The 17640-nt window shown below is 38.5% G+C and overlaps 1 protein-coding gene across 2 annotated transcripts in view; it reads right to left on the bottom strand.

Moving 5' to 3' along the window:
* fam184ab (family with sequence similarity 184 member Ab) overlaps nt 1–17640 on the bottom strand; it is a 172382-nt gene that overhangs the window by 49716 nt on the left and 105026 nt on the right. For both annotated transcript variants that reach the window (XM_055187037.2, XM_055187038.2), the window contains 2 exons: nt 5264–5417; nt 4309–4436 (listed from right to left, as the gene is read on the bottom strand). In XM_055187037.2, coding sequence (XP_055043012.2) covers nt 4309–4436; nt 5264–5417 — 282 coding nt within the window. The remainder of the gene's footprint in view (nt 1–4308; nt 4437–5263; nt 5418–17640) is intronic.

The following is a 17640-nucleotide window of genomic DNA, read 5'->3' as shown; positions in this document are numbered from 1 at the left end:
AAGGTAAATTCAAAAACTCAATTCTTTGCATTGTGGATTTGGCCTGCTTATCTTACACAGCTCATTAAACTCACCAAAGACACTGAGCTCTCACAGCGAAAACAATTAAAGATAAGATGAGAATGGAGAGAGAGAGTATGTGTGTTTGGAAAAGAGGGAGAGAGAGAGCTTTCTGTATGTGTGAGAGGAATGTGATTCTTGGAAACCCTTCAGAGGTTTTTTACAGTGCTCCGAAGGGTTTTTGTTATGAACTTCAAACGTGTTTTTAACACTTTCTGCATGCTGAACATTTGAAAAATCTAATTAAACTTAACAACATTGAAGAAATATGTGAAGTAAAAGATTCAGGGCTTGAGGAACCAGATAAAATGAATGTTCAGTTTTCTGCATGTTCAGTGACCATTCACTTTTATGGTATGGAAAAAGCATTAACATTTACAAAGTATTCTTATGCTGCCTATCCACCACAAATGATGGTCGATACCAGAAGTCATTAATTTTCTTATGGAGAGTCGCACAGGGGCATTGGGGTTGCGAGAACCACCACGGTGAGACAAATGTTTTACATGCCTACAGCTTTGGCTGTGTTTGATGTATTTTCATGAGAGATTCCTGTTCCTGTATTAGATTCCTGAATTGTTTGCGAGTCCAACGATACCAAACATGCCAGGTTTTGATTGACGGTTAGTCCAGTGTTGCGATTTAGCGCTTAAAATACATTCGCGAGTAGCTGTTTTTTATCTCATTAATTTGCATTCATTTATTTATTCCACTGTGGTGAATATTCGTAGAACGAATTCTCTTGCACTGGAATGCCCTTCTCTACCATGTTGGCATGGATTTGCGATCAAACTGAAATTGAATTACAACTGCCACTAGGAGGCGAACTCTGACAGTTTCCGAACATCGTGCAGAATGGAAAAGTGGCATTAACCCTCCTGTTATGTTCAAAAATTGACCCTAAATAGTTTAATATATGCTAAATAACTTAAATTTTAAAGCAACACCAGAGTTTTTTTTACCTTAAAATAATGTTTCCAAAAAAGTTTCAGTCGTTCATCCACTCGAAACAGGGTGAACGGCACTTTCACATTCGCTTTGCAGCCCTCTATATCGGCCAAAACCGCACTAAAGAAGTTTCCAACCGTCGAGTCGCGGTCCTGTAGTTTGGATGAAAACTACAAAAACTTGCTTTACGTCAGACCAGCTTTGCTGCAGTAGGCTAAATTATTTACGACAGTGGTAATGGACAATTACGCTTCTAACCTGTAGGGGGAGCAAAGACCAAAAACTCTTTAGTGTTGCTTTAAAATAAAATTGTAGGAAAAACTTTTTTATTTTTTATATATATACATAAATTGTTTATTTAATAGATACATTTCTATGAAAGTTTATATTTTGTAGCACATGAATTTAGTAAAAAAAAAAAGTATTAATGAAAATAATATATACCTTTTTTTTTAGAAGAGTTTGAGTACTGTATTTACATTTATATACTTGGCAGACACTTTTATCCAAAGTAACTAAAAGTAACTTCAAGTCAAAAAGTATCAAGGAAAAATCAAAAAGTAGGTTTAAAGGTTTAAAAATACAATTAGCATATTTTTCAGACATGTGAAATCACCCCAAACATAATAGGATGATTAATGAACGACAATTTTAAATTCGGGAGAATAATAATTGAAATATGTTTCAATTATTTTTAAAAGTTACTTTCAGTGTAGTCAGGTTAGTGAATTAATATCAAATAAAATATCAATATCATTTTCATGTCTCTTTGATGACAAATCTGCCTGTCATAACCAACGAGATCGGCAGGAGTCTTGGGGGAAGGTGAAGCATTTTCTTACAGCCGTATGATGTCAGAGATGTTTATGTGAGGGCACCACAGACAACCAAATACAACAAAGCCAAGCGTTTCCTCAAGAAAAATGCACAGCGGATAGTGCATACACGTGGAAACTATTTTAATACTAGCCTCAACTATTCACAGCCTGACCCACAAATCATGCTTGTGTTTTTATATGCTTATTTGTTAATGTGTATTCCTGGATGATGCAGGACACCCTGTGGCTTAGCATACGTTTAGCAAAAATAGATGTTACAACACCAGCACTACAGGGTTTGCTCAAATCCGGAGAGAGCTAAACATGACTGATATTGTTGTCTTGAACCACTTAGCAAAAGACCACACTTTAAATGCCCTCTGAACTCTGCTATTGTCTTAGGGACAGCAAAAAGTTCTCATGAGACAGATTAATTTTGTGCTAAAGAGAGAACATTGTGATTTGTCCACACAGGACGATGAGTTAATTGGGAAGACTAACTTTGCATTCACACCGCCATCGGTGAGAGCATCAAAAGGGGCCGGAAGTCATTTTTAATAAAAGCCGACGGCAAGCTCCGGTGCGTCTAGGACGATGTGAGCATCGATGAGAGTTGAAATCAGGTCAACTTTATGGTAATGAGCTATGACGCCGTTCGGCGGTAACCAATCGGAAGGCGGAAACGTTCACACCAGCCATGGAAGAGGCGGCAAGCATGAGTGATTTACATGTTAAAGGACAAGTTTGGTATTTTACACTTAAAGCCCTGTTTTCAGATTGTTTATGATGAAATAGAACGGTTTTGACTGAAATTTCGACATATGATGCTGGCCCGAGAATTTTCGGTTTTTGTTGTATCAGCCCCACCTTTACAATGGGTGTATAGGTGCACAGGAACAATCCTTCCTAAAATGCATTAAACTTTCGTTTACAAAGATGTGAAACTCACCGAGTGGTCAGGGGTGTTCACTGATATGCTCACACAAAAATCGCTGCAAAAGATGCTTTCCAACAGGTTTTATCGTAGTTTTTGTCCAACTCCATTGACTTGTATTAGATGTGCTGTGAGGTACTGTATTACTCCGCCGCCGGGAACTTTGTTTGTATTCTTGCAATTGGCAAAGGCGGGTTATCGCCACCAACTGGCCTGGAGTGTCTATTATTCAAGCTCTCTACGGAAGAATATACGGGTGTGAGGTGTTTGGAAAAATAGGTCCACAAGTTTACAACGAATGCTAAAACACCTGTTGGAAAGCATCTTTTGCAGCGAATTTTGTGTGAGCATATCAGTGAACACCCCTGACCACTCGGTGAGTTTCACATCTTTGTAAATGAAAGGGTTAATGCATTTTAGGAAGGATTGTTCCAGTGCACCTATACAGCCATTGTAGAGGTGGGGGCTGATACAACAGAAACTGAAAATTCTCGGGCCAGCATCATATGTCCAAATTTCATTCAAAACCGTTCTATTTCATCATAAATAATCAGAAAACAGAGCTTTAAGTGTAAAATACCCAACTTGTCCTTTAAGTCAATGCAAAAACGCGAATAGGCATCCTGCGGCGCCGTACTTGCAAATGGCGTGGCACGGATGGCGCACAATGTGTGGAAGGCGCGGAACGCGTGGTTGATGTTGAGTGTTCTTTTAATGAAATGAGTGTTGCCACGGGAAACGCGCAAAAATTTGGCGAAAAAATCTAGCCGCATTAACCAATCAAGAGCTTTGCTTTAGTAGTGACGTGTTTACAGGAAGTAGCAGAACCCCCTCCCATGACGCGAATTTCTGCGTGAATGTCTCAAATGACTAGAATTACACGCGTGGCTTTCACGCACGAATGAAGTGAGTAAACTCAAAATGTTCAAGCGTCCAACCATGCGCGAATAGCGCGTTTTTGCCGCCTCTTCTGCCTCTGGTCTGAACACATAGTAAGGGTATTTTTACAAACAACAATATACTATAAAGTTTTGCATACAGAGTACATTGTCAAAAAGGCGGAAGCTTGACGATTTCCGGCGACATGAACGACAGTGATCAGGAAGTGTCCAGCTACGAGACAAAGGTGAGAACAGTTTAACTTTATGCAAATGACGAGCGACATTTATCACAAAGCAACAAAAACACACACATTTTCCTCCTGTTTAATCCCAATGGTTCAAGCCCTCGGTCGCTTTGCCAACAATCCTGACCAAAAAGCTTTTCTTTTGTTTAACTATACACCAGCCACACAGCAAGAGGATTTATGTGGATCTTTTCCTTTCACACAAGCCAACAGATAGCAGAAGGTTATTGATTTTTTAGAAACAGCATTCACTTGCTAAACTTCCTGTTAGTTATTGTCTCAATAGGACTGTTGGAGATAATTGGAGAATAATGAGAATGCACTGTACGGTTAAGTCAGTGACTAAAGCAGCGGAGCAATATTACTGCATTACCGTTAAAGCGAATTACAAAGAGGAACCCTGCTTTATAAGCGTACTGTACCTGTACTCTGCTATGTTCCAGCGCGTTCTCCAGTTCCTGTTTGGCAGCTGCTGTTTCCTGTTGATGGGTCTGACGCATGTGTTCAATAGCTGATGCGTGAAGATGGTTCAGTTCTGAACGTAAGGATGCTTAAATGAAAGGAAAAGAGAGCGACGTAATGAGAAAAGAACAATGAACAACCGAACTAAAATATCATTCATCTCCAATGCCTAAATGGGTGGAAATGGAGATGTCGCTCTCTCCTCCACCTGCAATTTCCTCTCAGTGCTCCATTATTACCATTATTTCCAATCATACTGCATTTTAGTGAGATTTCGAGCTATAATTGGATCATGCCTTCAAATGGTTTCATCTGAGGGCCCAGATTGTACATGAAACATCATGTACAGTCCCAACACAGTATCAAATCATTATATACAAGTACAAAAGATGTCTTAAAGGTGCAGGGTGTAAATTTTAGAGAAGGATTATTGACAGAAATGCAGTATAATATAGATAACAACATTTTGGGTTGTATAAAGACCTTACATAATGAACCGCTATGTATTTATTAACTTAGAATGAGCCTTACATGAAAGTCGCCATTTTGCGCTGCCATGTTTATACTGTACAGTACCGCCAAATGGATAAACGACTACAGAGCGTGCTTCGTCATTATGTTGTCTCAGACGACGACATGTTTGTCCTGTGGCGGCTACCGTAGCTTCTCTATGTGCTTCATAAGGGAGGGGTGAGTGGTGGACTGTAATTCACAACCTTACCACTAGATGCTGCTAAAATCTACACACTTCACCTTTAAAACATTGCATAGGCCCAATAATATGCAAATTACTAATAAAGAGGAAAAATTACAATTATGATTTTGGTTTGTTAGTGTAATGCTCGCAGACAATAATTCACAACAAAGATACTGTGGTGGACCCGAATCCCGTTTACAGTGTTTGTGGTGTTTTACCCAGCATGGCCTTGCCCTCGTCTTCGAGCTCGAAGCGGAGAGTCTGCAGTTCCTGTTCTGACTGCTGCTTCAGTGTCTCAATGTTCTGCCTGTGAGCTTCACGCAGAGACTGAAGCTCCATGTGATGTTGCTGGCGGAGACGCTCTTCTAGCTCCTGAATGTGCACACACAAACACAAAATACATTTTTAGTTTTAAGAAAATATAAATGCACATGGCAGCTTATTTGAGCAATTCAACCAACGATTCATTGAAAGAAAGAAGACGGCATTCAAATAAAAAATAAATACAGAAATAATAAAAATACATATCATTTTATCTAAACCAACCCATAAACTTTAATAATTAAGAAAAACTATAAATAACTAGCATAAACCATCCATGCCCGGCAGCAACCACCAATAAGAAGCATAAACTTACAATAACCAGCATAAATCATGAACAATCAGCAATAACCATCAATAACCAGCATTAACCTTAAACCTTCAATAACCAGGGTAAACCACCAATAACAATCATAAATCATCAATAACCAGCATAAACTATCAAAAAAAAAAGAGTAATAGCCACCAATGACCAGCATAAATCATAATTAACCAGCATAAACCATTAATAAAGACCATTAATGCTCCATAACCAGCATTACCTAAAATAAACCACCAAAAAAAACATATATTAACCAGCATAAACCATTAACAACCAGCTCAAAACATTAACAATCAGTACACTGTAAAAAAATACTTTGCTGCCTTAAAATTTTTGTTAAATGAACTAAGATTAACAAGTCATGTCAACAGAGATGAATTGTCACAACTTAAAAAATATAGCTGAGAAAAGTCAACTTAATTTTACAAGTTTTTTTTACAACTCACCTGTAGTTATAACAACTCATCTCTACTCAAGATAAAAATAGTAAGTTGACATAAATTGTAAATCCAAGTTGATTCAAGAAAAAAATGTAAAGGTGCAGTGTGTAAATTTTAGCGGCATCTAGTGGCGAGGTTGCGAAATTGCAGCCAATGGCTCAGTCCACTGCTCTTCCCTAGTATTTGAAACGCATAGAAAAGCTACAGTAGCCACCACCAAAAAAAAAATGTAATGAACGGAGACAACTTAGGAAAAAAAAAGTTTGTCCATTAAGGGTTTCTGTAGAAAAATGGCAGCACAAAATGGCAACTTCCATGTAAGGGGACCCTTGGTGTACGTAGATAAAAACGTCTCATTCTTAGGTTATAAAAACATAACGGATCATTATAAAAATGTCTTTATACACCCCTGATAATATAATTTAGTATATTATTTTGCATTTCTGTCAAGATATCATTTTAAAAATTACACACTGCACCTTTAAAACAGCAAAGTATATTTTACAGTGTATAAACAACATTCAATAATCAGCATTAACCACAAATAACCACCCAAAACCAGCATAGACAAATCAACAATCAGCACAAACCACCATTAATAACCAACATGATATATAATCATCAATAAATAAATCTATAAATATCCAACATTAAATGCCATCAATAACCAACTATCAACAACTGTCATAAACCATCAACAACCAGCATTAACCATTAAAGGGACACTCCACTTTTTTGAAAATATGCTCATTTTCCAGCTCACCTAGAGTTAAACATCTGATTTTTACAGTTTTGGAATCCATTCCGCCGATCTCTGGGTCTGGCGGTACCACTTTTAGCATAGCTTAGCATAATCCATTGAATCTGATTAGACCATTAGCATCACCCTAAAAAATAACCAAATAGTTTCGATATTTTTCTTATTTAAAACTTGACTCTTCTGTTGTTACATTGTGTACTAAGACCGACGGAAAATTAAAAGTTGCGATTTTCTATTCAGATGTGGCTAGGAACAATAATCTAAAAATAACTTGTAATAATCAATATGGTTGCCGCGGTGACAGCATTTTCCCACCGGTTAATCGGCGCGTCACAAACCCGGTGATCCCGGTATCACCGGGTGGGAGGGGCTTATAAAAGCGCATGCAGTCGTGCACATTTTACTTTCACTTTTGAATTACGCAACTGTTTAAATCAGTAATTCTCAAAGTGTGGTCCGCGGACCACTGGTGGTCCGCCAAACCCCCCCAGTGGTCCGCCAAAAGATGACCTAAACTAGGCAAGTGTTTATACCAGGGGTTCTCAAAGTCCGAACTTCGGTCCGGATCCGGACCCGCGTCCACTTCATATTACAAGTGCATTAATTTCTATGTGATTGCTAAATGTGTGCATTTGCTACTTTAAGAGTATTCCTGGTCCGAAAATAAAACGAGTTATTAAAAAATTTCCTGTGTGACGCTGTAGCCATCAAACCCAGATATTATGCACAGCTACTTCATGCACTACGGCTTTTGATATCAATCTGAAATCACTGTTGGTTTGAGTCGTTTAAAACATGCATTTGAAAAAGCAACACTCGTCAAACATAATCACTATACATATTCTTTATTATCATGAAAATACCTGAAAACGTTTGAAGAACAGCAATATAAATATATCCTTAAGACATTTCCTGGAGCTGCGTGTGTCTGGTTCTTCGTTTGCAGCGCATATTGAGTTTCTGCACGAGAGCGCCCCCTGGCTTATGGATGTAGCGTCATTTCACCGTAATTCATTGAGACTAAGCATTATTTCTTGTGTTTATGTTTAAAAAAATATTTTTAGTTTAAATGCAAAATACACTTATGTTTTTCCCAAACTATTTGTGCTGATTTGTTATATAAACAAATGATTTACATAAAGTTTTTCCGGACCTATGTAAATGATGAGAATTCAGATTTGGACCTTTGAATGTAAACTTTGAGAACCCCTGGTTTATACAATTGTCACTTATTTAAGTAGATTTTTAATGCACTTGTGATATCAGTTCTTGCCTTTCTGTTTTAATAACATAAAAATGGATCGGTTGGCTAAACCAAAGAGGAGTCAAAATAAAAGATCAAGCATCAACTGAAAGCAGCTAAAATCCACAGATCCACAGATCTATTAGTTTTGTAATGTAATAGTTTTTGTTCATGTGTTAAATCCCTGTAATTTCAGTGATTTTGGACATTAAGGGGAAAATTTTTTCCAGTATTTTATTGTTACCATAGTTACAATCATAGACTTCATATACCCACCACCTCAGTTTTAGTATGTTTAATTGCATTTTTTTCTACACATGTGCAGTTTGTTGTTCATATTAAGCTGCAACTCATTTCACATTTACTTTTTCAAATGAAATAAAATTCATATAATAATTTCTGAACATAGCATTGCATTTGTTTTTAAAAAATTAGTTTTTGACTTGAAACATTTGCATATTAAACTTAAACTTAGCGTATCCTTCCTATTTTGTTGTTTTTTGGGGGAGTGTTAGAGTGAGATTCTGTTAGGTGGTCCTCAGAAAAAAATTGGAAGATAAAGTGGTCCTTGGGCTGAAAAAGTTTGAGAAACACTGGGTTAAATGCATCGCTTGCGTAAGCTGCGTTAAATCGTGTATAGATTTGCGGCTACTTCTCCATAAAATGCTGCTTGACTGATGGGTTTATTATTTTTCTTGATGAAAAACACAACAACAAAATGATCTCACTTATATTAAACATCATATATGTATATTATAACAAAAATGAGTAAGCACGCTGCTTCTGACATCATCTGGTCAGTCAGCTCTCCTTGCAAACTCTGACAGGAAAGAAATCTGACACCTGCTGCTCTGTGATGTGACGCGCTGAATTCAGGCAACAGACACACATTTAGTGTGTTTGCTCTCTCTAACGAAACTAAATGATTTAATTACACGAAAATATCAAAACGACGGTGAAAGACGGTGTCGCGGTGGGCAAGTGATCTAACCGGTGAGAGGCTAAAGCACCGGTTATCACCATTTCACCGACTATCGCGGCAAGCCTAATAATCAATGACTTGGCTGCTGTACCATGGCTGCAGGAGGTGCCTGGCATTTCCCTAGCATTTACCACCAATAACCAGCACAGACCATCATAACATAATACAATAAACCATCAACAATCAGCATAAACCACCATCAATATCCAGCACGAAACACCATCAATAACCATCAACAACTGTCATAAACCATCAATAGCCATTATTAACAGCATAAACCAGTATGGAAATGTTATAGGTTTAGTTGGGCTTTTTTATCAGGAAATCTTTAGAGATAAATAGGCCTTCCACAAAGACATCTCAACACAGACTTAATTACAACTACATTACTGGCACACAAACTCAACAAGCAGCCAGGAACATATTTGTAAATGTAATGTTGTACTTCTGATGCGCCATGAGTGCCAATCACAGGAACTATTACTCTATTAGGGTGCACTTAAACATCTTTGCGAGCTTGTTGGGGATTTTGGATGTCTGCCGTTTCATACCCAGCCAGAGGAACGTGATTCCGGCACCTCGAATTAGATCAAGCGAATGAACTTGCTTGAATGTGTAGAGATGCATTGACCTGATGAGGGGTAATGCAGGCCATTCGCCTCCACTAAAAGCCACTTTACAACTGGTGATATCCAACAGAGACAAATTAGATCAAATGCTTCAAAAAACACGGACTGCATTAAGCCATTTTGCAAGACCACGCTAAAATATGTAAATGTTGTTTAATGCCATAACAATCAAAATAAACAAAAACAGGCTGATTGATCAACTGAGACATATAAAAGGATGCAACACTTAGTTCATGTTAATGTCAGCATTTATTAATACATTTTTAAAATTAAAAGTTGTAACATTGGTCAATGCATTAGTTAATGAACTAACATGAACTGGCATTAACTAACATTAACAAAGATAAATAAATGATGCAAAAACTATATTGCACATAGTTAGTTAATGCATTTACTAAAATGAGAATAATTTTACTAAACATATTTTTGTATGTGATCATGCACAACTGTGTACCTCATGCTGTTGTGCTCGCTAAGTACTGCAGTGTTGTCTGTAGTGTAAACCTCACCAAAGCGGCTACATAAAACTGAAAAGGTCAGATCATGTCCATCATTCAGACAGTGATCACAGAGCACACTGCAGCCCGAGGCATTTTAATGAAGCACACAAACACAGATGCATTTAGTTTGAATGACTAGAACAGAATACACACACACACACACACACACACACACACACACACACACACACACACACACACAGACAGACAGACACATCTGTTCCCACTCATAACAACACTGGGTCATTTTCACCTCTTCAAGTGCTACTACAGCGTTGCCGCATCCCAATGTGAAAAGCTGAAGTGGTGAAAATGACACTTTATTTACGGAAATTACAAGGATCCTTCCACATAGTTTGGAGAGAATTTACGTGAGTTATTTGGGGATTCGACACTTCGTCATTCGTGAAAACGTTCAACACTTACTCATTCATAACCCATACAGTTTCCATGCATTATAAATGAGAAAATCCCCAACAAGCATCTACATACACTACAAAACTTTTTTCCAATTTAAAGGGATACGCCAGCCAAATATCAAAATAACCCCATGATTTAGTCACCCTCAAGCAATCCGAGATACACTCACCTAAAGGATTATTAGGAACACCATACTAATACCGTGTTTGACCCCCTTTCGCCTTCAGAACTGCCTTAATTCTACGTGGCATTGATTCAACAAGGTGCTAAAAGCATTTTTTTAGAAATGTTGGCCCATATTGATAAGATAGCATCTTGCAGTTGATGGATATTTGTGGGATGGCACGAAGCTCCCATTCCACCACATCCCACGGATGCTCTATTGGGTTGAGATCTGGTGACTGTGGGTGCCATTTTAGTACTGTGAACTCATTGTCATGTTCAAGAAACCAATTTGAAATGATTCAATCTTTGTGACATGGTGCATTATCCTGCTGGAAGTAGCCATCAGAGGATGGGTACATGGTGGTCTTAAAGGGATGGACATGGTCAGAAACAATGCTCAGGTAGGCCATTTAAACGATGCCCAATTGGCACTAAGGGGCCTAAAGTGTGCCAAGAAAACATCCCCCACACCATTACACCACCTGCACAGTAGTAACAAGGCATGATGGATCCATGTTCTCATTCTGTTTACGCCAAATTTTGACTCTACCATCAGAATGTCTCAACAGAAATCGAGACTCATCAGACCAGGCAACATTTTTCCAGTCTTCAACTGTCCAATTTTGGTGAGCTCGTGCAAATTGTAGCCTCTTTTTCCTATTTGTAGTGGAGATGAGTGGTACCCGGTGGGGTCTTCTGCTGTTGTAGCCCATCCGCCTCAAGGTTGTGCGTGTTGTGGCTTCACAAATGCTTTGCTGCATACCTCGGTTGTAATGAGTGGTTATTTCAGTCAAAGTTGCTCTTCAATCAGCTTGAATCAGTCGGCCCATTCTGCTCTGACCTCTAGCATCAACAAGGCATTTTCGCCCACAGGACTGCCGCATACTGGATGTTTTTTCCCTTTTCACATCATTCTTTGTAAACCCTAGAAATGGTTGTGCATGAAAATCCCAGTAACTGAGCAGATTGTGAAATACTCAGACCGGCCCATCTGGCACCAACAACCATGCCACGCTCAAAATTTGTTTAATTCACCTTTCTTTCCCATTCTGACATTCAGTTTGGAGTTCAGGAGATTGTCTTGACCCGGACCACACCCCTAAATGCATTGAAGCAACTGCCATGTGATTGGTTGATTAGATAATTGCATTAATGAGAAATTGAACAGGTGTTCCTAATAATCCTTTAGGTGAGTGTATAATGTGGCGGCACATTCGCCATGCGCACGTCCGCATATATGCTTAAATGCAACTTAAATGAGGCTTAACAGAGCGGGTCGACTGACGCCACGGGTGTTTGTACAGAAACTGTCACGTGAGACAGAGGTAAGGATAAATGCAATGTGCAAACATCCATTTGTGGTGGTCTATTTTAATTTTGTGGTGGACTGAGAAATAAATGAATGTATGGAGATTTATAGCATTCCAACGACGCTCCCACATGTATGATGTCACAGCAGTAGGCAGCGCAAATATTACGACACACCTATAATCCCTCCCACTCCGAAGTGTTAAAAACTCAATGCAAAAGCTAACCAACCCAAAGTGAGGTGAGCTGACCCAACCTGACCCAAACCAAAACGTGAGGTACTATGCAATAGAAAAGCGCCAATAGACATATGTTTAGCCCTCTATAAATCAAAGTGAATATATAAGACAAAACTTTGTAATCAATACTGAAGCTTAAGGTAAATTTAATGCAGTTTAAGAGCTCTAAAATTCCTCACATCAGGCCCTGTGGCAAGGTGTTGCAATATATAAATCTCTTGTGCTTTCTCAAACTAGATTTATATAGCGTTGATGAGCACATAATGTCTTTTGCTCTCTCATAAAAGATCCGGGACCCGACTATCTGTTTTCATTCTACCGAAGGTGAAAGCCTTCAAGTGACATTTCTTACAGTGCTTTAAGTCAACCTGCTACAAAAGAGCGAAATCAGGCTGGGAAGTAAATGAGAGTGCACTATATAAAAGGGCACCATTAAAGTTGCCAGGTACCCTCCTCCCAAATCCCCCTTCAGGCGCAATGACTCATCAGGCCCATATGTTCACAGCCAGCGGGCTAAGGGCGGACAGAGATGAGCGTTGTACCTACTGTGGCATCTGCGGGAATTACGTCTGGCCTTTCCGGCCTAGCTTAAAGTGCTGGTGTTTTTTTACTGGATATCAGTATAGGACTGCAGGAGGGAGGAGGGCATGTACTTTCTGCCTGTTGGAGCAAAATATCAAATGGAGGAATCACATACTCGCCGCAGTCTCCAAGGACAAATGAGCGAGGGGTAAAACTGACGTCTCTGCAGTGCTGCCGATCCCATCAGAAGCAGAGGAACGTTCCCATACTCTGACTTCAAAAGAGCAATGCTCAATATTAAAATGTAAGAAAGGGATCCCACCTCAAACAGTTAGTGGTGACTTGGCCTTTCATTTTTCCCAGGCTCACACAGAGAATAAGTGAGATACCATCACACAGCGGCGACATCGAAGTGAATCACCAATGCTAAATGAGCCAAACGTCAATAAATCAGCTTTAGAAAAGGCCGTCCACACGTCTACGCTGGACATGGTGCTTTGGAGCAGAAAGCTAATAGATTGGATTTCATAACCCTTCTGTTGGATCTCTCGCTACATGAATGACACTAACATCGAAGTCCTTATCTTTACTGCAGGGCCGCAGGGTAAAACTCACATCGAGACTTCAGTGCAATTATAATTAGCCATGAATCTATTACCACTGCCCGTGGTGAGGTAATAGATTCAACTCATCACCATGTTAAAGACTGCTGTGTATGATGTTCAATGTTTTATATGCACCATGGCTTATTAATATATGACCCTGGACCACAAAACCAGTCACAAGTCGTACAGGTATATTTGTAGCAATAGCAAAAAATACATTGTATAGGATAAAATTATAAAAAAAATTGGTACATTTTTTAATATATTCAAATTGTATTTATCATAAGTTATATGTGTTGCTTTAAAAGCAATTTTCTCAATATTAAAATTTTTATTTGCACCCTCAGATTGCAGATTTTCAAATAGTTGCGTCTCGGCCAAATATGGTCCTATCCTAATTTTAAGATGAGTCTCAATTTTAAAAAACAATTGACCCTTGTGGCTTCGTGGTCCAGGGTCACATATGTCTGTAATCCTTAGAAATGTTTTATGGAATACTGTTTAAAACAATTCAAGCCAATAACAAGAGTGGAAATGTTAGCTAATGGCGCTTTTCCATTGCATAGTACCCCACGTTTTGGTTTGGGTCAGGCCAGGTCACTTGGTGAGGTTAGCTTTTCCATCGAATTTAGTAACACTTCGGAGTGGGAGGGATTATAGGCGTGTCGTTATATATTTGTGATGCCTACTGCTGTGACATCATACAAATGAGATCATCGTTGTACATTCCCATACATATAGTCTGCCCATATTTCTCAGTCTGCCACAAAATTAAAGTTGACCACCACAAATAGATGTTTGCAAATCGCGTTTATCATTACCTCTGTCTCACACGACAGTTTCTGTACAAACACCCGTGGCGTCAGTCGACGCGCTCCGCTGAGCCTCATTTAAGTTGCATTTAAGCATATATGCAGACGTGCGTGTCGCGAATGTACCGCCACAAACTGCAAGTCTAGAAAAAAACTGCTATAATGTTCCTGATTCTCAACCTGTGGATGTTTTTCATTGCTAAAGGGGAGTTTTGGAACTTACAGCAAAGCACAGATGACAACAGGTTTACTCAAGACAGCGCAAGCTAGCATGAAGGTTAAGCTAATCTTTTACATTATAGCAGTGCTTCTCAATTACTTTCTGTAACGCCCCCCGTCGGAAGAAGGAAACAGTTCGCGCCCCCCCAACTCTCCGCCGCGACTGTAAATAGTATAATTTGTGTTTAAAATTACACATCTGCAAAACATTGTATACTTATTAACATTAAAGAAAACACAAACAAAGAAACATCAATAAACTTACAAAAAATATTAAATTTATTAACATTGTTTTTTAGTCTGTAACAGAAAAGAATTAAAATGCATCAATTTGCCTGAAATAAAAAAAAATCAATCCTTATTTAAAGTATAATATTTTTTGACCATTTGATACTGAAAAATTAAATTAAATATAATCAATAAATAATAATAAATAACTCAAGCGGCTTATCAGCGTGATTGGGGTGTAATGTCTTTAAGTGACGGTGCAAAAAAATCACTTCCTGAAAAAGTATTTTCACCGGGGTCTCACGCGCCCCCCCTGGGGGTCCCGCCCCACTATTTGAGAAGCACTGCATTATAGCAATGATGCTGGTAGTGACGATTCTCTCCAATCAGTGATCTACAGTGTTTTCGCGTCACGTTTTGGTATCAGCTCGGGTCGCTTGGAATCCCAACCGAGGTGGTACTAAAATAAAAAAAACATGTACTACGTATTGCACCCAGTGGAAAAGCCCCCAAAAGTAAGCTGACCCGACCCAAACCAAACCAAGGGGTACTATGCAATGGAAAAGCACCATAAGATGTTGCTAGTAGTTAGGGCTTAGATCAGAGTAAAAACAATGATATTGATTGAACAGTATGTCTCTATGGCATACTGTGTCAATTTAAACAATTGACCTTTAACATCTATATGGCTTAATGATATCACCAATAAACAAACTAATTCCATCTATTCTGCACCTATTGTCAGTTGGTGGGCAAGGTAGATAAAGTCAGATATGGCTCTGCCTGGAACAGTGGGTCATGAAAGTAATAGAGGTCAGTTGCTTTTATTACACTTGATATGTTCAGAGACCAGCTGTGACATGGTTTAATGAAGCCCATTACAAATCAGTCTGAGATAAACAGGAACGCGAGCGTGTATAGCCATAGGCATCATTTATAGTGGATGAAATGGGCACATGCCCATAAAAATCACAGATGAGATCTCTTTAACATCTGAGTTCTTTCCCCTAGACACAGTAAGATTAAATGGCGAGCAAACTAAAACTCTTCCTTAAAAGGCACATATTATACAAAATCCACTTTTATAAAGTGTGTGGACATAAATGTGTGTTGGCAGTGTGTGAACACAACCACCCTACAATGAAAAAAAATCTATTCACCCCTTCTTTTTGTCTTATTAGTTGCTAACTGACTGTCTTGTATTACAATAGTTTCTGCCTTCAGTGAGTTGGACGCTAGGGCTGTAACGATTAATCGTGCAAATGCGCGTTTTCTCAATGAATGAATTTGAATGAATTACGGTGAAATCCCGGCACATCCCAAAGCCAGGGGGCGCTCTCGTGCAAAAACTCCCTTTGTGCCACAAAAGTTTTTACAAATGTTAAATTACAAACGCTATAGAGGGTATGCACATAACGTCACCGACGCCCACTGAGTGGCAAAAGACAGAGCGGCAGCATTTGAGTACAGCGTGACATCGGCAAAAACACGGTAAAAACGCGTTGAAATGGGAAAAAGCTGTTGTGCGATAGACTGTAATAACAGATTAACAACAATTCGGAGCTATCGTTTTACAGACTGGCAAAAAACACTGAAAGGAGAAATAAATTGATCGTTCCTGCCAATGCCCACAGACCACAGGTGGGTTGATAAGTTGCTAGGGTCACTATCAAGCAGAGGTTTTACTTTCTACTTAAAAGTATTTTTCAAGTATTTGTATTTTATCCGTGTTTTTTTTTTTGGAAAACACATTCCAAAGCATATTATCATAATTTTTACTCTATTACATTTCATAAATACACGTGTTTGTTTACATTTAATATTTAAGTCCATTAATGTACTTTTACTCAAGATAAAGTACACAATTTTAATGTAATTAGGTACTAAATAAATATTAATATGCAATATTAAAGAATACACAGTATGATTATATGATTTAGAATGTAGTGAAGTAAAGTTTTTCCCAATACAAACATCCTAATAAAGCACAGATGCTTGGAAAATGTAACTAGTGTAACTAAGTATTGTCCACCTCTGCTATCAAGTCCAACTTAATTCAATTGATAATAGTCCGTTTTACTGGCATTTTCGCAGCAGCCCCTATGAAAACCAGCCATTTTGTTGCACATTTTGCCACTCAACCTGAGGAGCTCTCGCATGGTCACGTGGAAAAGTGACGTCAATGCATACCATCTATTCCAGGAAATGTCTACAGGAATATTTATATCGCTGTTCTTCAAATTGTTTCAGATATTTTCATGATAATAAAAATATTTTGAATGATTTTGTTTAACGAGTGTTGCTTTTTTAAATGCACGTTATCAACGACTCCGACTCATAGTGATTTTAGATTCTACTGACCAAATGTCGTAGTACAAGCTGTCCACGAAACACAGAATCGGAGCCTTGTGATTCAGAATCGATTTTAGACAGGTATTTTTAATGGGACACACGATTAATCGCTACAGCCCTATTGGAAGCTGTCTGCTATTTTTTCTATGCTTGTTTGCGAAATCATATGTGTTTTATCCCAAGCATCTCTTTTGGTAAGGGAGCGAAGAGCAATACATCATTGGCATTTAAAGGTACACACACAAAACAGTGCGTTTTTGCTCCCACCCAAATAGGGGCATTTTGGACATGCTATAATAATAAATGATCTGTGAGGTATTGTGAGCTAAAACTTCACGTAAACATTCTGGACACACCTGAGACTTATATTACACAAAAATGGGCATAATATGTGCTCTTTAAATCACCAGCATCTCAGATGCTTTCATGAGAAAAATACCCAGAAATCTCACAAATGTCAGCTCAAGAATGTCACAAACTGACCTCAGGTTTGCCAAGTCTGGGTTCAAAAGTCAATATCATGTACGA

This window comes from Misgurnus anguillicaudatus, chromosome 18 (assembly GCF_027580225.2).
Source record: "Misgurnus anguillicaudatus chromosome 18, ASM2758022v2, whole genome shotgun sequence".
NCBI classification, from domain to species: domain Eukaryota; kingdom Metazoa; phylum Chordata; class Actinopteri; order Cypriniformes; family Cobitidae; genus Misgurnus; species Misgurnus anguillicaudatus.
Note: the sequence above shows the minus strand (reverse complement) of the source record. Positions and strands in the feature narration are given on the sequence as shown.